The sequence below is a fragment of the Pleurodeles waltl genome, chromosome 10, assembly GCF_031143425.1.
Source record: "Pleurodeles waltl isolate 20211129_DDA chromosome 10, aPleWal1.hap1.20221129, whole genome shotgun sequence".
Taxonomy (NCBI): Eukaryota; Metazoa; Chordata; class Amphibia; order Caudata; family Salamandridae; genus Pleurodeles; species Pleurodeles waltl.
In genome coordinates, this window is record NC_090449.1 from 467,040,938 (window position 1) to 467,062,131 (window position 21,194).

Genomic DNA, 21,194 nt, shown 5'->3' on the forward strand with positions numbered 1-21,194 from the left:
GGTTTGAATAGTATTACAATTGGTTTGAATTCCCAGCATGCATTGTGCATTGTCATTGTTAAAACTTCACTAACTATATAAGAGGAGAATGATCACAGGACTCTTAAACTCGAAAAAGACCTTTTGGTCGAAACGCGTTGTTAGTTTGTTTGCAATTTTGAAATAAACAAGTAATACGGACACCTTGATGGAGTGCATTGCCAAACTTCTGTTCACATATATATGTATACATAATTTGGTTTTTTTGTTGCTTTTTTTTATATTTTTCTTGGGACTCGGATTAGTCAAGTCCCTAGATGGCTGCGAACAGTTCCTAATTGAAATTAGTTTATTTTATAGTTTTCTTAGTGGAGGGTAACTAACATATTACGTTTCTACCTTATTTTGTACAGCCTGTGTCAAGCTAATGGGTGTGAATGTTTACAAAATGCACGTGCATCTAATGCATCATAGGTGTGTAGATGTATTGAACATGTTATAAAACATTGGGGCTCATTACAAGTTTGGTGGTCAGACAAGCTAACCGCCAAACAAATGGGATGAGGCGGCCGTCAACCCAGCTGCCTCACCCCCTGCCATATTACATTGTTCCCACCAGGCTGACCGGGGGGAACATTGTATTACTATGATCCCACCAGTCAGACTGGTGGGAACAGTACTACAGTATTGGTCTTGGCTGTCTTAAGGGACTCTAGGCCAGTACCGTAGAACACCAGCACCCTCGGAATGCACTCTGTCTGCGAAGGGGGGCCCTGCACTGCCTAAGCCATGGGCAGTGGAGGGGCCCTTCTGTGTCCCCCTGTACAACCTTTCCGCTAGGCTTTGCATGTCAGTTGAACCGCTATGGAAAGGCAGGCAGAAATGGCACTCGTGCTCAATATGGCACTGCTGAACTCAGCACCACCCTGGCTGAGCACGAGTTAGACCACCATCATGTCATCTGGAACCATGCTTACCGCGGAGGTGGCGGTCCCCTGGTGGTTGTAATTGGGCAGTCAGACCACCTGGATTGCGGCGGTCCAATCGTCAACGCAAGTGTGGTGGTCCTTACTGCCACATTCATAATGAGGCTCTAAGTATTGTGAGAAGTCTACATTTATTAGACAGAATCTTTTTAGCATGAAGATTTCTACATAGTATGGAAGACAGTGTTCACCAGGTACTAACCCATGTCCTCGTGCTTGTTCAGGTCAAAAGATGGGCTATCTGTTTACAATATCCAATTTTCTACTCATATCTGCTTCATTTCTCATTGTAGGTTTGGTGACTGTGAGGGATTTGATACAGCTGTCCATAGTAAGGCATATAGGGCCAGATGTATCGAGCGATTTTGCATTTGCAAACGGTGCGAATCGCAAAATTCGGCCGTTTGCGAATGCAAAAATGCCTTTCAGAATGTATGAAAGGCATTCGCAGTGCAATTTTAAGGAATTGCTAAAATAGCGATTCCTTAAAATTGCGACCCCATTTAGAGTATCGCAAATAGGAAATCGCAAATAAGGAATACTTATTTGCGATTTCTTAAGCACATGTATCAAGAATTTCCTAAATGCAAATTGGGCATTTAGGAAATGCAATTACCACCAACAGAAGTTTGGTGGTAACCATGTGCAAATTAAAAAAATGCATTTTAAATGCATTTTTAAAATTGACATGTAGCGCATACATGCCCCTAAGGCATGTGTGTGCTTCACATGTCCGTAAAAATATTTTTGGGGTGCAGCAGAGGGGGCCTTAGGCCCCCAGCACCCTGGGATTTGCATTTCCTAAATTGCAAATTCCTAACTGGAATTCGCAATTTAGGAAATGCAAAACCACTTGCAGCAGTCCCATAGGTGCAAATGGAGTTGGATTCTCTATTTGCGATTCGGTAATAGCATTTGCGAATTTTAAGAAATCGCTATTTACCGAATCGCAAAAATCATGCATACCATTTTGCATTTCTTAAAATTCGCTATTTAAGAAATGCAATTTGTTTCTTTGATACATCTGGCCCATAGTTTGGGACAGACATTGAGTATCTTGAGAATCTTGGCTTTCTCTGAACACTGTAGATATTGAACACCTTGTGTAATGAAGTTTTCTAATATATCTATGGTTGATTGTTAATGTTAACTAGGCTTTCCGTATGGTATAGGGTCAATGTTGCATGTAACACACACTTGCTACACCTAAGGGAGATGTATCTGTGATGGCATTAGTGATGCTTTATATCATTGTGAGCGATTTGGACTTACTTTCAACCATCCTGGAAGTAGCCAACCCCACGATGCGCACAGCCTTTTGACGTGTGCAGCATGGGATTGGCTGCAGCTCCTGGCTTGCAGCCAGGCCTTGTGTCCAGTTCACCGTAGACAGCCACCTGGAGGAAGCCAGCCCCACACGGCCTTTGATCATGTGTGTCATTAGGTTAGATGCAGGGCCTGTATTGCAGCCAAGCCTGGCTTCCAACTACCCGTAGGCAGCCAACCACACACTGTTCACAGTCTTTGGCCATGTGCAGTGGGCGTTTGGTCACAGGGCTTGGTCAGCTGTCAGGCCCTGTGGCGAAACTGCCAGAAGGCTTCAAACCCTACATGACCAATAGCTTTTGGCATGTGCAGTATAAGGTTGGCCTTCAGGACCCAGGTATCCCATACCCTGGAGCCAAAACATATATGTTAAGGGAAGGGGTTGCGCAAAACCCTCTCTGTCACTTAACTGGCCCTGGGGACCCAAGCCCCGGGCCAAAATACAATTAAACAGGGTAGTAGTGTGTGCAGCTCCCCTCCCCGAGGCTTAATAGGCAGCTGGGACCACATCTTCCAGGGCCAAATTTAATAAAAAATGGGGAGGGGGTACGCATCCCCCCTAGTCTTCTAGTAGGCCCCTTGGAACCCAACCCATCAGGGGCAAAATCGAAGGGGAGGGGGCATGCACCCCCTCCCACCACAAAGTCTTTTTAGGGCTGTGTCAAAATATACTAAAAAATGGGGAGGAGAGGAAGCTGGGCAGTCCCCCTCCATGAGCTTTGTTAGGTCCCAAGCAATCCATCCCATGTGCCAAAACCAATAAAGAAGGAGAGGGGGACTTTGTGGCTCTCTCCCTAAGAATTCATAGGCCCCAGGCACCCCATCCCTGGGGCCGTTTTTTGTTTAAAAGGATTGAGGGCTGCGTTGCTCCCCTGCTCAATACTTATCAGGCCCTGGGACCCCATCCCCCATGGCATGTGTTTTTTAAAGGGGAGAGGGCTGCATGGCCCCTTCCCCAAGCCTCTTTAGGCCCCAGGGATGCCATGCCCCAGGGCAGTATTTATTTTAAAGGGGAGGGGGCTGCTTGCCCCCCTCCCAGTATTAATTTTTTAGAGGGGGGCCGCTTGCCTCACTTCCATGAGCCTCATTGAGTCCTGTGGAACACATCCCCTAGGGCTGTATTTTCTTTTTCAAAGGGGAGGAGAGCTGCGTGGACCGCCTCCCAGAGCCTCTACAGGCCATGGGGACCTGATCCCCCAGGGCGTTATGTATTATAAAGAAGAGGTGGACGGAGCCGTATTTAGCCCTCCAGAACCCCCATGCTTTGGGTTCCATCAAATTAATAAGGGGAGGGGGCACACTGTCCCCTCTCCGAGCTGTTTTTGGCTCCAATCCCCATAGTGTTAAATAGGAGGAGGGGCCAGATGGCCCCCCTCCCCGAACCTTAAAAAGCCCTTGGGGCCCAATGCCCCAGGGTTTTTTTTATAAAGGGAAGGGAGGCCTCCTACTTTGGCTCCAGGGGCTCCAGGCTGCGGGAGAAGCCCCAGGGCCCACCCAGCCGGCTCTCCTCATGCTGCAGGAACTGGCATTGCTCCCATTCTCAGGAAGAAGCTAATTATGCTGCATACTCCACACCGAAATAGTGCAACATCTCAAGTCTGCTCCTAGCTGGTGGGAGTGTTTGCTGCCATTTGGTGGGAGTTTCAAAAACGCTCCCGCCACACAGGAGCAAGCACAGGTTTCCATGCCTTTGGCTTTGCTGGTAGTGAAACTACTATTTCTGGGGGTGGGCTCCCAGGTGGACACAGTCTGGAAGCTGGCTCTGGGGAGTTGGGGCCCAGAGCCATTAAAGTCTCAGGGAAAGGGGGCTTCCTTTTTAAAAAATGTTGAAGGCTTGAAGAGGTGGGGTCCAGTAGCCCCTTTCCCTTTCTGAGACATATCAGCCTTAAGGATAGACTCCCAGGTCACATGATGGCTCATGAGGTGAGGCCGCATGCCTTTCTCCCTTATGAGATGCAATCCCGGAGCTGGGCTCCCTGGGGCCTATAATGGTTCAGGGAAGGGGGACGTGCAACCAGGCCGCTCAAATAAACAATGCAACCTCAGAATATTTTTTTGATTCAGCAAGAGTCCAGCTGGATCGAAGCAAAAATTGCAGTTTTTTCTCCAATTTTAACCATAGTAGGGGGTCCCTCTGGATCCCATAATGGGGCCCAGAAGGGGCAGAATATCCCTAGCCTGCCTCCTTAAATATTTTTTTTAATGTTTAGAACAATGGACTTAGGGCCTAATTACAACCTTGGCAGAAGGGATACTCCATCACAAATGTGACGGATAGCCATCTGTCATTTTACAAGTTCCATTATATTCTGTGGAACTTGTAAAATGGTGGCCGGGATATCCGTCATGTTTGTGGAGAGTATCCCATGCTCCAAGGTCGTAATGAGGCCCTAAGCCCCCAAATCCTGTAATGGCTGCCAGGAGCATTTTTCTGAATTTGCTGGTAGCCAATCAGAGTGTTTGCTTAAAATATCTCCCAGGGCCAATTAGAACACTTTAATTTTGATCGGCGCTCCAGAGAGAGTATTTTGAACTTCTCCCTGACCCAGCCGTCCAGATATACTAATATTTTCGAGCCTTAATTTCTAAAAAACTACTGAAAGGATTTACACCAAATCAAAAAAAGCATACTTTGCGAACCAAAATTCAGCTCCCTGCCAAATTTGACATAACTCCTTTTAGCAGTTTTTGCAGTAGTGCTTCTTAAGGAAGTCTATGGAAAATGCTTTGGAATTTTGCGTTTTGGGGACCCATTTTTCTCACCCCCCCCCAACAGATCACCCCGAAAGTTTCCATGCACAAACTTGGCAAAAAAGCACTTTTTTGGAAAGCCTTGTGGAGAGTTGTCAAACGGTTCCAAAGTTATTAGCAAGACAGAAAAAGCATTTCCTATGGAATTGCTGACCTAACTATACCTACCCAGTGGGAACTGGCACTGAATGTTTTAGTATATATATATATGTGTGTGTATATATATATATATATATATATATATATATATATATAGGTCCACGTGTTTGATTTAAATATGTTCAAACTGACATGTTCACCTTGCTATGCCATCACTTTCACTTTTGTTTTTTCAGTGAATTACTGTTTTTTTGTCCAATGTAAAGTAACATATTATCACAATCCCTAACTATAACCTTTGTTTTTTTCAGTGAATTTCTAGGATTTTTTTTAACGTAAAGTAAGATTTTATTACCATAGGTAACTATGCCAGCCCCCGGCCATGCACGACCTTCCACCCTCCAGGCTAGACCCTGCGCACAACCCACTGTGGGCAGACAACCCCTGGCGTCTGGCCAGACCCTACGCACAATCCCTCATGGGCAGTAAACCCCATGCCTCTTAAGCATTGAGCAGAGTGGGTTGGCCGCAGTGACTTTCTGCCTTCTGGCATGCATTGTGCACGGCTGCTGAGCCAATCTGCAAGGGGCCTGGTCACAGGCCAGGCTCTGTGCCCAACCCCAAACCACGCTGGCCAAAAGTAAATATAGTAAGGTATGGTAGCAAAATATTACTTAACGTTAAAAATAATCCTTGAAAGTTCAGAGAAAAACAAAGGATACTTAATAGTAGTTAACCTTAAAATACTTCTGAAATTCACCAATTATAGGGGGTCATTATGACCCTGGCGGAAGGCGGAGAAGCGGCGGTAAGACCGCCAACAGGCCGGCGGTCTTTTTATTGTGTATTATGACCATTGTGTATCCACCGGTTCTCCGTTCCGCCCGCCAGGCTGGAGACCTGGGTCTCCAGCCCGTTGGCCGTCACTATACCGCCGGCGGTATTTTGACCCGGCTTACCGCCGTGGATTTCCTGCGGTCTGAACCGCCATGAAATCCATGGCGGTAAGCACTATCAGTGCCAGGGAATTCCTTCCCTGACACTGATAGGGGTCTCCACCCACCCCTCACCCCTACCCCAACTCCCTCCCCTACACCCCCACCACCCCTGCCACCCCCCAAAGGTGGCAGGGCCCCCCTCCCCACCCTGACCCCCAACATCACCAATACCCACACGACACGCACCCAGGCACCACCTACACACTTACACGCACACACGCCGACATACATGCCTACATCCACACACACAGTCAGACACGCACACCCACATACAAACATACACGCACACATCCATACAGACATACCCACAGACATACACGCACTCATTCCCAAAACACGCAACACCCCGCAAGCATACACGCACTCACACACCCCCTCTACATACACAGACGCACACCCCCATGCACCCACACAACACCCCCCCAACCCCCTCCCCTAACGGACGATCGACTTACCTGCTCCGTCGATCCTCCGGGAGGGGACGGGAGCCATGGGGGCTGCTCCGCCGACACCACACCGCCAACAGAACACCGCCACGGCGAATCACAGGACGTGATTCGCTGGGCGGTGTTCTGTTGGCGTGGCGGTGGAGGTGGAGCAACCTCCACTTCCCCGCCTCCCGCCAGTATGGCTGTTGGCGGCTCTCCGTCCGTAAAAGGACGGAGAGCTGCCAACGCTCATAATAGGCGACGGCAAACCGCCACCACTGGCAGTCTTCCGCGCGGCAGTCCCTCGGCGGTCTTGGAAAAAGACCGCAGAGGTTGTAATGACCACCATAGTTTACTGAAAATTATATAGCTGTGCCCTCGCCATATACTACTTTTGATCTTACACATTACACAACTCATGAAATGTTCTGTGACCTCATTGAGAACATGAATAATTACATCAGAAATTACATACTTGATGACAACACTGTCCATGACAGGGTCGTGAGTTATAGTTTTTTTAGCTAACTTAAACTGGTGAGTTTCAGTGTAGTTTTACGTTTAAAATGTTACGTTTTAGCTGACATTTTCACCTAACTATAAGGTCATGTTAACCCTTGTTTTTTCCAATGAATAAATGTATGTGGATTTCATGGAGGAAAAAATGGAATGATTGAACAAAGGATGAATGGATGGCTGTATGGATGAACAGATGTAGAAAGAAAGGCTGGTCAGAGAAATAATGGATGGTTGTAGAAAGAGGATGGATCGGTGGGCGACTGAAGAGAAGGAAGGCTGGTGCAGAGAAGGAATGAGGGATGGATAGAAAGATGGATTGATGGTTAATTAAAGACCAAACTAATTAAGAATTGAGGTATAAGAGATTCCATTTGGCCACATTGTATTCAAACCTCCCTCAGGAAGTGGGCATATTATTTTTTGGCCACTATCTTGGAGTCCTTTTCCCAAATAATGGAGCACAGAGCGATCATGGCATCCTTGTGACTTTCTCTTACCCTAACTTTTGAACATATCTGAATAAACTAATATAATTAAAACGTCTAGATAATTTTAAAATGTATCAAATGTTGATTGACCCATTGGGAGAACAGACTATTTTATGACAAGTTAATGTATTTTTAAAATGCTACTAGGGCAAGGGTAAATAAAGTCACATCGCTTTGCTACAGCTTAAGGGCCTTGCAGAAGCAAACCTGATGTGATCTTTGCTACCAAACCCTCTGCGCTTACAGAAATACTAGCCTACTCTGACATGCCTAGGATGCTCAGCAACTTGTTTCACTGTTTCTGGTTCTATGAGGCATGCTGGTTTGGTGGTTAGGACATACTTCATATCCAACAAGATGAATAAAGTTCAGGCACACAGCTTATCTGACAACAATTATAATTTTCCTTATTGCTATTTGTTTTCTGTTTTTGTCAGTGGAGGTGAAAATGTAAGTGCTGAAGTGAAGCCAGAGACCACTAGGAGACCTCACTGGCCCCAAGGTCCAACCTTACCATCAGTCCCTACCCAGCATTTCACCAAAGAGGTGAGAAATAGTGCTACAGATGTGATGGTCATCCTCGCGGTGGGTGCCCATGGTGGTGATATGTGCAGACATTTATTTGTTTATCAACTGCAGAAGCATGAACTTTAGGCGGCTAGTTGCCACTGAACATAAAATGTTTGAATTTAAGTACACATTCATTGCTGTTGGAAGAACATTGAAATGTCCTGTAGTGGTCAATACATTTTCAGAGACATGGTGGCAGATGATTGTGTGATGATAGTAAGAGAAATTGGATTGTGTCCCAAAAATTAACCAGAAACACTACTTGTAAAAATTATTCAAAGGGTTTTTGAAACTGTAGTTATGTGGCCACATCATTTATGTCAATTTAACAAGACCCCCGGAGAACCTTGAAGATAGACATATGCATTTAGAACGTCAAATAAATCTGTTGACTTTTACCCCAATAACATTCCAGGTGTTTACATCAAATGGATACGGCTGACATCTCTGGCAGCAACACAAAAATTATAACAAATTATAATAATTGTAAAATTGATAAAACAACATATATTTACTCAAGAGGTTAAATAAAGGATTTTAGTAGTTTCCAAACATAGGTTTGTTAGTTTGCAGTCATAACATCCCAGCTATATCATGCCATCAACTGCCAAGAGGTCTACATATGCAGCATTATTGTCCATTCAGTGCAAGCAGGGTGGCCAGCATATGCCAAATGCAACTCCTTATAGCTATACACAGCTATCATATGTAAGATGGACCCACATACGACAATATACACCTCATGTGCCTAGATACAGCCATCATACTTCCAGGCACAGACTCAGATTCACAGATATCAGAAGGTTCAGTTTTGGAAGATTGTCATGTCAAATTAGTATGTTTTACACATTTTTCTGCTTTCTTTCAGGCACCACGAAGGCCTGGTGAACCACATTTTCCAGAGGAGGGTGTTTCTCCTTCCCCACCGGGTATTATTTTACCATTCCCTTATTTTATTTAATGTGTTTTTTTGTGATATAAATGAGTATGTGCAGGTAAGTAAACCTGCATGTCTTCATGTGATTTGTACTATATCTCCTGTTCTTTCATGTTTCACGTAATGCTGCAGTTCAGTCCATGATTCCAGTAGCCATTCTCAAGAGGCCTGAATAATTCAGTCCCTGGGAAATCAGTGTCAGACGTTTTGGCATGCGTATGTGTAACTTAGGTGCCAAAAAAGGAATTTGTGCTTTGAAATTCAACATGCTGATTCACACATTTAGTATTAGGCACACCTTTAAAGTTCAGTGTCGCCGTGCGCTGGTGGGAAAACCCTCCGGTCTTTATTTAGAGGTAGGTCAGGGAAAGTCGGAATTATAGCAGGACGGTCCTCCATTTAAAACTACTCCTTGTGAAAAAGAAGAATACTTGCCTTTCCAGGGTGCTAAAGGGAAGAGAACAATATCACCCCTTCATTTCATGGTGGTTTACGAAGAGGGAGTTCCTCACAAAAAAGTATTACTCTTTGCAGGAAAGCATTTAAAGGTCCAACTTTCTGTACGATTTAATCATGGGAATGTTCTTTTTTGAAGAAAATCACAATTTTTCCCGGCAGCAATACTCCTGTAAATCTACAACTGCTGTAGCTTTTCAGGAACATCAGTGGAATTGTTTGTGATTTCCAACCCCGCTTAATGAATCAGTCCTTAAATGACTGTGATCTGCATGATCAGAACAGATTTATATCTTGTAAGTTTATTTTAACTTTTGGAAAGCTGTAAAGGCTTAGTCATTCAGGACCTGATTCACTATTGGTTTTAGCAGGTGTAAGTGTGAAATTATAATTTCAAACATCAAGTTTCCCTTTAAGGAAGACAGTTATCCTTATTCATGGCATCAGTATTTGAGCAGCTTTCTATGCATACATTTAGTTTGGAAAATCTGCTTTTCATCTAGGTGGGGTATAGGTGTATTTTTAAATTTATATTTAGCAGGCAGTATTTTTCCAAACACCTCTAATATAAATCATACTTCAGAAATACATCAACAGTTTATTCAAAGCAAACAGTTAAAAACCCTTTATACATTCTCCTATATCCCCAGTTAAAAACGAAAAAGGGAACCCAATATTTTCAAACACACAGGTATTTCAGTATCTGTTACATAAATGGTACCAGCCTGGTCTGACACAGGTGTTAAATAATGGAACTAAGCAGGCTTAATGCCATTATTTGGGTCCGCCTACTCCATGTGCGTTGTTTCTGCACTGGAGTATAAATAAGGCGGTAGAGGGTTAGCGTCATATTGTGAATGGGAGCACCTACCTTGCATCTAATTAGCGCAAGGTAGTTCGCCGCATCCACAACATGACGCTAACTCCAATATTTTGACTCTAGACATGTCTAGCGTTGACACATAAATATGAAGTTAGCTCATGCCATTTTAGCATCAAAATTATTGACGCTAAAGCGGCGCAAGCAAATTATGAATATGCCCCTTAGTGCTCAGTGCAAAATCATAAAAAGGCCTCCCCTAATGATGCAAATTTATCACAAATTCCTATTCGAATCACATAAATGTCTTTTCTATCATAAATGTTTTTTAATCTGTCTAAACCCTTCATCAATTTGTGGGACACGTTGCGATTTTCCGTATTGAGTTATCAATGATCTAGCAAACAACATCACGATATACATAAGAGTTTCCTTTTAACGGAATGGGATCTAAACAGGAAACAAAGCCTTTTAATGCTATCAAGGAAGATTTCTGAATCATGTCCACTATGTCATTTTTGACATACCCAAAAATGTCCTCCCAAAACTTAACTAATTTTTGGAATGGCTGTGCAATGTGAACTCTGTTCCCCACGTCTAACAAAGAAAATCCAACTTTCTGTATGCTTTACTCATGGGAATTTTCCATTTGTGAAAAATCACCATTTTGCGCAGTAGTAATACTCCTACTCCTGTAAATCTACAACTGCCATTGCTTTCCAGGAACATTCATGGAATTATTTGTGATTTCCAACTCTGCTTGGTGAACCAAGCATTAAATGTTTGTGATCTGTATGGTCAGTACAGATTTGTATCCTGTGAATTCATTTTAACCATTGGAAAGCTCTAAAAACCCGGTAATTTAGGACCTGATTTACTATTGGTTTCAGCAGGTGTAAGTGTGAATTTATAATTGCAAATATCAGGTTACCTTTCAAGGAAAGCAGTTATCCTTATTAATGGAATCAGTAACTGAGTACCTTTCTATGCATACATTTTCTTTAGAAAATCTGCTTTTCATCTAGGTGGGTATAGGTGCTCTTGTCTTTTTTTATTTTTGACCAGGCAGTATATTTCCAACCAACTTGAATATAAATCATACTTTAGAAATACATTAGCCACAATTATTTTCAAGCCAGAAAATTAACAACCCTTATATTTATTCTCTACCATCCCCAGTTAAAAATGAAAAAAGGGGGCCCAATATTTTCAAACACACAGGTACTACTGTATCAACTACATAAATGGTAACAGTTTTACACTTTAAGATGCCTACTTCAGTGTCAAATTGCAGTACAAATTTATATTAATAAAGTTCATTAGTAATGGTGCTAAGCTATCAAAATAACCAGAAGTGCCTTTGTTTACACCAAATAACTGAGTGCAAAGTTTTAATAAAGGGCTTCAAAAATGCTAGTTCTCAGTGCGAATCATGAAAAGGCCTCTCCTAATGATTTATATTTATCACAAACACCTATTCTAGTCGCATAAATGTCTTCTCTATCATACACCTTTTAAACTGTCTAAGCCCTTTATCAATTTATGGGATATGTTACTATCTTCAGTATTGAGTTGTCAATGATCTAGCAAATAACATTGTAATATATTTAAAGAGCTTTGCTCTTAACGGAATGGGATATAAACATGAATCAAAGCCCATTAATGCTATCAAGGGAAACTTCTGAATCGTCCTCTTCATGTTAGTTTTGACATACCCAAAAATTCCCTCCCAAAATTTAACTAATTTTGGGCATCGCCATGCAATGTGAACTCCGTTCCCCAGGCCTAATGAAGAGCATCTAAATGAATTTAGATTTATTGAGGTATTTAACTTATGGGGGCAGTTGAGGTCCTGTATTTAAGCCATTTAAGGTTAAACTGCATCCTCCTAAAATTTGCCCCTTGAATCAGCTCCCAATGTAAATAATTAATTTTTCCCAGGCCTGAGTTGTTAAAGTAAAAAGAACCGATGATGGATGGAATGCTGAACAATGCAAACATTCACTGCAGTTACAAAGATCTGGCTTTAATCCATCATTTTTTTGCCCACCACGCTACCCAAATTTGGACCCGCCATACGCAAAGCAGTCTAGACCCTGTTCCTCATGTGAACAGTCCAGCCCGAACTGCCAGGTCAGGTTCTTCCTGGACTGGAATCAGGCACCCTGGACCAGTTTTGAGGTATCACCCCCTCATCAGCCAGGCTAGCTTGAATCCAGTGGGACAGTGAGCAAGGGACCCACATCTGGGCATACACGGTGCACAAGTCAAACCTAATGTCACTTTTAAGGAAAGGCAACCTTTAGATATTTGCCACACTGTTACCCAGTTTATCCAGTGGTCGTTTGCAGTTGCTGGCCACCAGACAGACTTCTGGCCTTCTCGGGAGGTGTGCCAATGACTTCCATTCTCAGGAAAAATAGAGGTCTGCCACAGAGCTAGGTGGTAACTCACCCTTGCAGGAAGTCACACAGGGTGTCATCCCAAAAGAAAAGCCTATTTTGATTGGCACATGCTGATCACACTCAGGTAGGGCTGGCCTTTTATTCAGGTAGACAGACTGGAACGGAGAGGGGAAACCAGTTGGCAAACAGTTTGTCCTTGGGTGTGTAGCCCATAGGTAGCCAGCCCTCTAGGGTGGGCTACCAAACTCCTAACAACTAAGGAAGGTTTCAGACATCTTGAGAGTGGGCAGAGTAGCACATTTAGGGAGCTTGATGACACACTTAGGGCCTGATTTAGATCCCGGCAGATGAGTTACTCCATCACAATGGTGATGGATTTCCCATCCTTCGAAACATAAATCCCATTATATTCCTAATCTCATCACCCCCCAGGGCACTTTCTGGGCATAAATATGGCAACCTGAACCTCAGATCACTCCTGGGCTGGACAAACAACCAAAGAAGAGCTGCCCTTCTGAACCCTGGAGTGGGCACGAGAGGCTGCACTAACTGCTGGACTGCACTTACTGCTCCCTGGGCTTATGTAGGAGGCTGGTCTGGCTTGTAGTGGGTACCTTGGGTACTTACACCTTATACCAGGTCCAGTTATTCCTTATTAGTGAAATGTAGTAGTGTTCTAGCAGCTTAGGCTGATAGAGGTAGCTGTAGCAGAGCAGCCTAGGCTGAACTAGGAGACATGCAAAGCTCCTGCAATACCACTATAGTTACACAGTACTTATACACAAGTAAAGACAATACTCAGTGTTACCAAAAATAAAGGTAGTTTATTTGGGTGACACAAGGCCAAAAATATCTTAGAGGCAATACTCCTTCAGGAGGTAAGTATTAGACACAATGTATACACTAGACACCAAAATAAGGTAAGTAATTAGACATAGGATAGTGTAAACAATAGGAAATGCTATAGAATGCAATGGGGGAAAATAGGTCTAGGGGCAACACAAACCATATACTAAGAAAGTGGAATGAGAATCACAAATCCCCCCATAGACAAGGGTAGTGTGTAGAGAATCGTTGGGAGAGTAAGAAAACCACAAAGGTGAGAAAATACCACACCCAAGAGCCCAGGAAAGTAGGAGTAAAGTACTGCACGTTTCCTTAGGACACACTACAAGTCGTGATTAGAGTTATTGCAAGAACCAAGCAAGACTGCAAGCAACAGATGGTGGATTCCTGGACCTGAAGACCTGTAAAGAGAGGAGCCCAAGTCCAGAAGTCGCAGAAGATTCCAGGAAGGACAGGAGCCCCTGCCAACCTAGATGAGGGTGCAAAAGGAGAGTCTCCGGTTGGACGAAGACTGCAGAAGTGCACCAAGGGAAGATGGCTGCAGGTTCCTGCATGATGCAATGGATGTCCCACGTGGAGATGTTGGATGCAGGTGAGTTTTGGCGCTGGATTCATCCAACAAGCCTTGGTTCAAGCAATGTCGCGGATTGCGTCAAAGTGCCGCTGCCTGGGCCCAGGAGGGACCTGGGGGCCTCAACTCAGACTGAGGAGGCAGAGGGGGCTCCCAACAGCGGAGGGAACCCACAGATGACCAAGCAGCACCAACGGAGATCCCAGGACACGGGGACAAAGAAGGTGCAAATTGCGGTTGTTGCAGCACTGCAAAAGAAGGTCCCACGCCACCAGAGGACAACTCAGCGAGTTGAGCGTCGCAGGATAGAGTGCTGGGGACCTGGGCCAGGCTGTGCACAAAGGATTCTTGCAAATAGTGCACAGAGGCTCAGGAGCTGAAGATGACGCAGTGCACAGGGGTACTGTCGCAAATGGGGAAGGCAAGCTCTTACCTCCTACAAATTTGGACAGCAGGACCTTAGGACAGTCTGTGTCGAAGGGGTCCACCACCTGTGTTCCAAGGAGCATGCTCGTCGCCAGGAGAGGAGTCCAAGAGAACCGGTCGTCGTCTTTGAAGGTGCCTGCTGGAGCAGGGAAGTGACTCCGCCACTTCACAGGAGATTTCTTCGGTCCTTCTGGTGCAGGGTGAAGACAGGGAGTCCCCAGAGCGTGCACACAGTGGAAACTATTGCAGTTGCTGGCTGGAGCTAAAGTTGCAGAGGAAAAGTAGCCCTTCTTGATACTTTTTTGCTGTTACAGCGGTTCCTGGAGCATTCTGCGGTTGATCAGAGGATGAAGTAGTAGTTGCAGAGAATTCCTGCTGGAAACTTGCAAGTAGAATCTGACGAAAAAACGCACAGGAGAGACCCTAAATAGCCCTGAGAGGGGGATTGGATACCTTATCAGGTATGGACCTATCAGGTCACCTCCTGGCACTGGCTACTCAGAGGCCTCCAGAGTGTCCCCATGCCTTGGAAAACAAGATGACCGAAGTCTGGGACACACTGGAAGAGCTCTGGGCACCACCGCAGGGATGGTGATGGACAGGGGAGTGGTCACTCAACTTTCCTTTGTCCAGTTTCATCCCAGAGCAGGGACTAGGGGTCCCTGAACCAGTGTAGACTGGCTTATGCAAGGAGGGCACCATCTGTGCCCTTCAAAACATTGTCAGAGGCTGGGGGAGGCTACTCCTCCCAAGCCTGTAACACCTATTTCCAAAGGGAGGAGGTGTAACACCCTCCTTCCGAAGGAAATGCTTTGTTCTGGCTTCTTGGGACTGAGCTGCTCAGACCCCAGGAGGGCAGAACCCTGTCTGTGAGGTGGTAGCAGCTGTAGCTGCAGTACAAGCCTCAGAGAGCTAGTTTGGCAGTACTGGGGGTCCATGGTGGAGCCCCCAGGACGTGTGGAATTGGTTCCCCAATACCAGATTTGGAATGGGAGATAATTGCATTATCTTAGACACCTTACATAGCCATATTTGGGGTTACCATTGTGAAGCTACATATAGGTATAAACCTATATGTAGTGTACACGTGTAATGGCATCCCCGCACTCACAAAGTCCTGGGATTTGGCCATGGACTGCGTGGGGGCACCTTTGCTAGTGCAAGTGTGCCTTCACACTTAGTAACTTTGCACCTAACCTTGAGTAAATGAAGGTTAGACATATAGGTGACTTATAAGTTACTTAAGTGCAGTGAAAATAGCCATGAAATAGATTGTGCACTATTTCATGCAGGCTGCAGTGGCAGTCCTGTGAAAGGGTTTGTCTGAGCTCCTTACGGGTGACAAAAGAAATGATGCAGCCCATAAGGATCTCCTGGAGCCCCAATGCCCTGGGTACCTAGGTACCATATACTAGGTACTTAAAGGGGGGTCCAGTATGCCAGCTGGAATTGATAAATGCCTATAGTGACAAATTTAGAAGCAGAGAGAGCATAAGCACTGAGGTTCTGGTCAGCAGAGCCTCATTGACATAGTTAAGCACTACTGACAACACACACATTAGGCCACAAACTATGAGCACTGGGGTCCTGGCTAGCAGGATCCTAGTGAGACAGGCAAAACACACTGACATATAGGGTTTTCCCTATGAGCACTGGGGTCCTGGCTAGCAGGATCCCAGTGACACAGTAAAAACACACTGACACACACTCACAAACGGGCCAAAAGTGGGGGTAACCATGCTAGAAAGAGGCTACTTTCTCACAGATAGTGAAGAGAGGATTGCGTCCATGGTGCCTGTCTCATGGGAATGTTGCTCCTGAGCACTAGACCAACCTGAGATTTACATTTTCTTTAAAAATCTATGGGACATATTTATACTTTGTTTGCGCCGGATTTGTGTCAAAAATGTTGACGCAAATTCGGCGCAAACCTTACATCATATTTATACTATGACGCCCGACCCCGCGAAAGTCAAAATTCCTCCGTGTGCGTCATTTTCTGGATGCGGGAAACCGCCTTGTGTTAATGACATGCAAGGTAGGTGTTCCGCCCAAAAAATAACTTTAAGGCCTGTGCGCCTTATTTATACTCCCACGTCATTTTGACGCACAGGAGTGGGCGTGCCTTAAAAAATGGCGCACAGCCTAATGTGCGCCATTTTTTAACGCCTGGGTGAGGCGTTAAGGGACCTGTGGGCTCCTTTCCATGGTCTCTGACCATGGAAGCAGTCCACAGGTGCCCTTCTCTGCCCCCAGGGACATCCATGGATGGGGGGACCTATCCCAGGTAAGTACAGGTAAGTTGAGGCAAGTATATATTTTTTTTAAGTAGCATAGGGGGGCCTCACTTGGGCCCCCCTACATGCCCCCCTACATGCCACAGTGCCCAATGGCCATGCCCAGGGGATAGAAGTCCCCTGGGCGTGGCCATTGGACAGGGGGGCATGACTCCTGTCTTTCCTAAGACAGGAGTCATTTCTATGGGGTTGTGCGTAAAAAAATGGCACAAGTCCAGTTAGAGCCATGATTTTACTCTAACCTGACTTGCACCATTTTTTGACGCACAACCCCCATTCTTCCCTATGCCGGCGCTGCCCGGTTAGAGTCATTTTTTTTTACTCTAACCAGGCCGCAGCACCGGTTAACGTCAATCCATAAAAAAGGCGCCACCTGGTGCGTTGGAATGGTGTTAGCCAGCTGTACATTTTTTGACGCAAACCAGCGCCGGCACTGGTTTGCGTCAAAAAGTATAAATATGGGCCTATATCTCCATAACCATTCAGTGAATTTTGCTCATCTTGGTGTCTAAAACGTTTTTAAAAAATGATCTATTTATATAAATTGGTGTCAGATTTTTTCGTGTTGTGTGATTTTTTTAATACTGTCATTTGGTGCTGTTAAATGTTTTACACTGTTTCCTTTGTTAAAGCCTTACTGCTTGAACCCATAGCTTCCCAATTTTACCAACGGGCCTGACTGAGCCTAAGAAGGTGTTATGAGTGTAGTACACAGTGAAACCGCACAACCACACAATATAACTCACCAGCATCCTCACACAAACTGTTTGCCTCACCTATTTTTTCATAGTCTTGCTGCTCTGTCTAGTGTGGGAATGGGTGTTTAAACTGGCTGATAGAGCCATAAGGAATCAGAGTCTTGGGCCTGTCCAGTGTTTAGATATGCCAAAGTTCTGGAACTTTCGTATCTGAACAATTGAAAAAACTCAGCAGCTCATTGATTTAGTTTTTGCGAAGCAGGGGGTAAGAGGCCTCGATGCCTGAAGTCTCACCAAAAGGTATTAACATATTATTTTGCAGATCTTGGTCCGATATCCCTCACATCTCTCCTGTGGAGCTCCCTGCTCATCCAGTTCTACCATCTCCTGAGAATCACATGGTACCACATGGTCTGTAGTGGTGGTTGCCCCCTTATTGCCTATTTTATTTGACAAGCTAGAACGTTCAAATCCCTCTTAAGTGCCTTGATCACCCATATTAATTTTTGGTAATAGTCCAGAATGTTGAGCTGCATCTTGCTCCTTATTCATAGTGTTCTCCCTATTCGATTCAGAAGACTTGAATTGTTGATTATTTCCGGACTCCCCTTCATGATACAGGAAAACCTTCCTGAATGCGTCTTTCCTCCTCCGGCTTCTTTTCCTAATACGTCCCCACCCTTTTCTGTTTACCTGCAGTATATAGGCAAATTTAGCCCCTTAATTTGTTTTCATTTGGCTGTAAAATCTCAGCATTGTGTATTCTATGATAGGGCTAAGAAAGCTGGTCAACACCCATGCAGAGCTCAGGCCAAACTAAAGGATGTACCCAATGGTTAATCATACCTGTGACACCAGCTCCGTGAGTACACTCGCACTCACCTTGAGGGGGCTACCACAGCATTTTCCATGGTCTTAGCCACCAAGCTTCTTTGGGAAACTCCTGTAGATGGCTGACTCTCAGAAGGTGGACTCCTTTCGTGTCCTCCATGCTAGGGGCTCTCTCGTCTGCCGTTTACCGCCAGGAGCTTTGTGATAACGCTACACACTGCAGCTCAATCAGTTACTTTGTCCTGTTCACAAACCGTCATCATGCTGGAGTAGGGGGTGTGGTCAACTGGATGCAGGCTTGCTCACTCATGCCACTTACCTCCTATTCCACCAAGTGCCCTTTTCTTCAGTAATAAAAGAGGGTTATGAGCAAGTAAAATGTTTGACCACTTGGAACATGGTGTGTGTTCACAAACAGTGTGTTTATGTGTGGAATAGTGGGTGGAACATCCCTAGCTGTAAATGGGCATTTGGGGCTGAACGAGAAACAGTAATTGTAATAATGATGCTTATCTTTCACTGCCTCGCTCTGCAGGTCCCTGTGATGTAGCCCTTGGCTTGGAGGACGGCAGGATTCATTATCAACAGCTGTCTGCTTCCTCCCACAAAGAGAACAACCCACCGGATGCTGGACGACTAAACATTGTCCCCAATATGTGAGTTTAAGGTCTAGTTCCTGCCGGGTAGTGCTTAATTTGTAAAAAGATAATAGGCAGGGGCCTAAAGTTATTTAAGGTCCCTCCACCTGTTCTGGCAAATGCATGGGCAGCAGAATGCCAAGGCTGTCTAGTTTTGATTCCTCTTCACGATTTTTTTTTTGTTCACCAGCCTATTCTTCCAGGTTTTTTCATCTATCTCTTGCAGGTTCTTTCTCATCTCTGTTTTCTCCCTTTATCACTTTTTCTCTGTCTTTAAAGTCCTCCTTCTTTCTTTCTCTCCATTTTCTTCTTTTCTCTGTTCACTGAGTCAAGGTGTGATGATAATAAATAAGTACCTCTTTCAGAAATTAGGGTTGATGCCCACCAACGGGAACCACCTGTAAAAGTTCAGCACTGCTGCTCTGAATGATTCAAACTCTGCTGGTTTTTAGATATGTCATTATGTAATAAAGAATGTTGACTTGAGAGTAGAAACCAGAATATTTCAAATTTACATAATAAATAGATTTGTTAAAGGACCCTTATGTCCTGAGCCACATTATTCTCTCTGTTATACTCTAGTCTCGTACTTTTATAAAATGTTGCAATCAGTTACTAATACTCACAGAATGCAAATTATTTTGAAAAATAGTACAGAGTTGGATATGTTACCCCTTGTGATTCAGATCCTCTCTCCAACTCGACGTTTCTCCCTATTATTCTGCTGATTTTCTCCATGTGTTTCTCACATCCGTGCAGAGGCCATGTCTGAAACACACAGTGCTAGTTTCTCATGGATCTGAATATAAAGTTGTTAACTGATTATATCTGTAAATTCCTTAGAAGAAATATTCATTTAATTACTTTCTATACATAGGAAAGTTTCCAGCATTTTCTGGGTCTGGGAAATTCAACAGGTGCAGCTCCTCCGTTAGGACAGAGGAGCGCACCTCCCCGCTAGCAGCAGCAGCTGCAAAACCTTTACCACAAAATGATAATAAACGGAGTTTATTATCGTTTTCTGGTAAAGTGGTGTGGCCACGGAGGTGACGAGCAGTGAGGGGGCATGCACAGCACTCTCCCTCACTGCGCATGTACAGGGAGTGCAGAATTATTAGGCAAATGAGTATTTTGACCACATCATCCTCTTTATGCATGTTGTCTTACTCCAAGCTGTATAGGCTCGAAAGCCTACTACCAATTAAGCATATTAGGTGATGTGCATCTCTGTAATGAGAAGGGGTGTGGTCTAATGACATCAACACCCTATATCAGGTGTGCATAATTATTAGGCAACTTCCTTTCCTTTGGCAAAATGGGTCAAAAGAAGGACTTGACAGGCTCAGAAAAGTCAAAAATAGTGAGATATCTTGCAGAGGGATGCAGCACTCTTAAAATTGCAAAGCTTCTGAAGCGTGATCATCGAACAATCAAGCGTTTCATTCAAAATAGTCAACAGGGTTGCAAGAAGCGTGTGGAAAAACCAAGGCGCAAAATAACTGCCCATGAACTGAGAAAAGTCAAGCGTGCAGCTGCCACGATGCCACTTGCCACCAGTTTGGCCATATGTCAGAGCTGCAACATCACTGGAGTGCCCAAAAGCACAAGGTGTGCAATACTTAGAGACATGGCCAAGGTAAGAAAGGCTGAAAGACGACCACCACTGAACAAGACACACAAGCTGAAACGTCAAGACTGGGCCAAGAAATATCTCAAGACTGATTTTTCTAAGGTTTTATGGACTGATGAAATGAGAGTGAGTCTTGATGGGCCAGATGGATGGGCCCGTGGCTGGATTGGTAAAGGGCAGAGAGCTCCAGTCCAACTCAGACGCCAGCAAGGTGGAGGTGGAGTACTGGTTTGGGTTGGTATCATCAAAGATGAGCTTGTGGGGCCTTTTCGGGTTGAGGATGGAGTCAAGCTCAACTCCCAGTCCTACTGCCAGTTCCTGGAAGACACCTTCTTCAAGCAGTGGTACAGGAAGAAGTCTGCATCCTTCAAGAAAAACATGATTTTCATGCAGGACAATGCTCCATCACACGCGTCCAAGTACTCCACAGCGTGGCTGGCAAGAAAGGGTATAAAAGAAGGAAATCTAATGACAGGGCCTCCTTGTTCACCTGAT

The 21,194-nt window shown here is 44.7% G+C and overlaps 1 protein-coding gene across 1 annotated transcript in view; it reads left to right on the forward strand.

Annotated features, from left to right (window-relative positions):
• The window catches only part of LOC138261625 (SCO-spondin-like), a 1,514,343-nt gene that overhangs the window by 465,090 nt on the left and 1,028,059 nt on the right, over positions 1-21,194 (forward strand). The window contains exons 47-49 of the mRNA XM_069210750.1: positions 8,012-8,120; positions 9,013-9,073; positions 18,967-19,087. Coding sequence (XP_069066851.1) covers positions 8,012-8,120; positions 9,013-9,073; positions 18,967-19,087 — 291 coding nt within the window. The remainder of the gene's footprint in view (positions 1-8,011; positions 8,121-9,012; positions 9,074-18,966; positions 19,088-21,194) is intronic.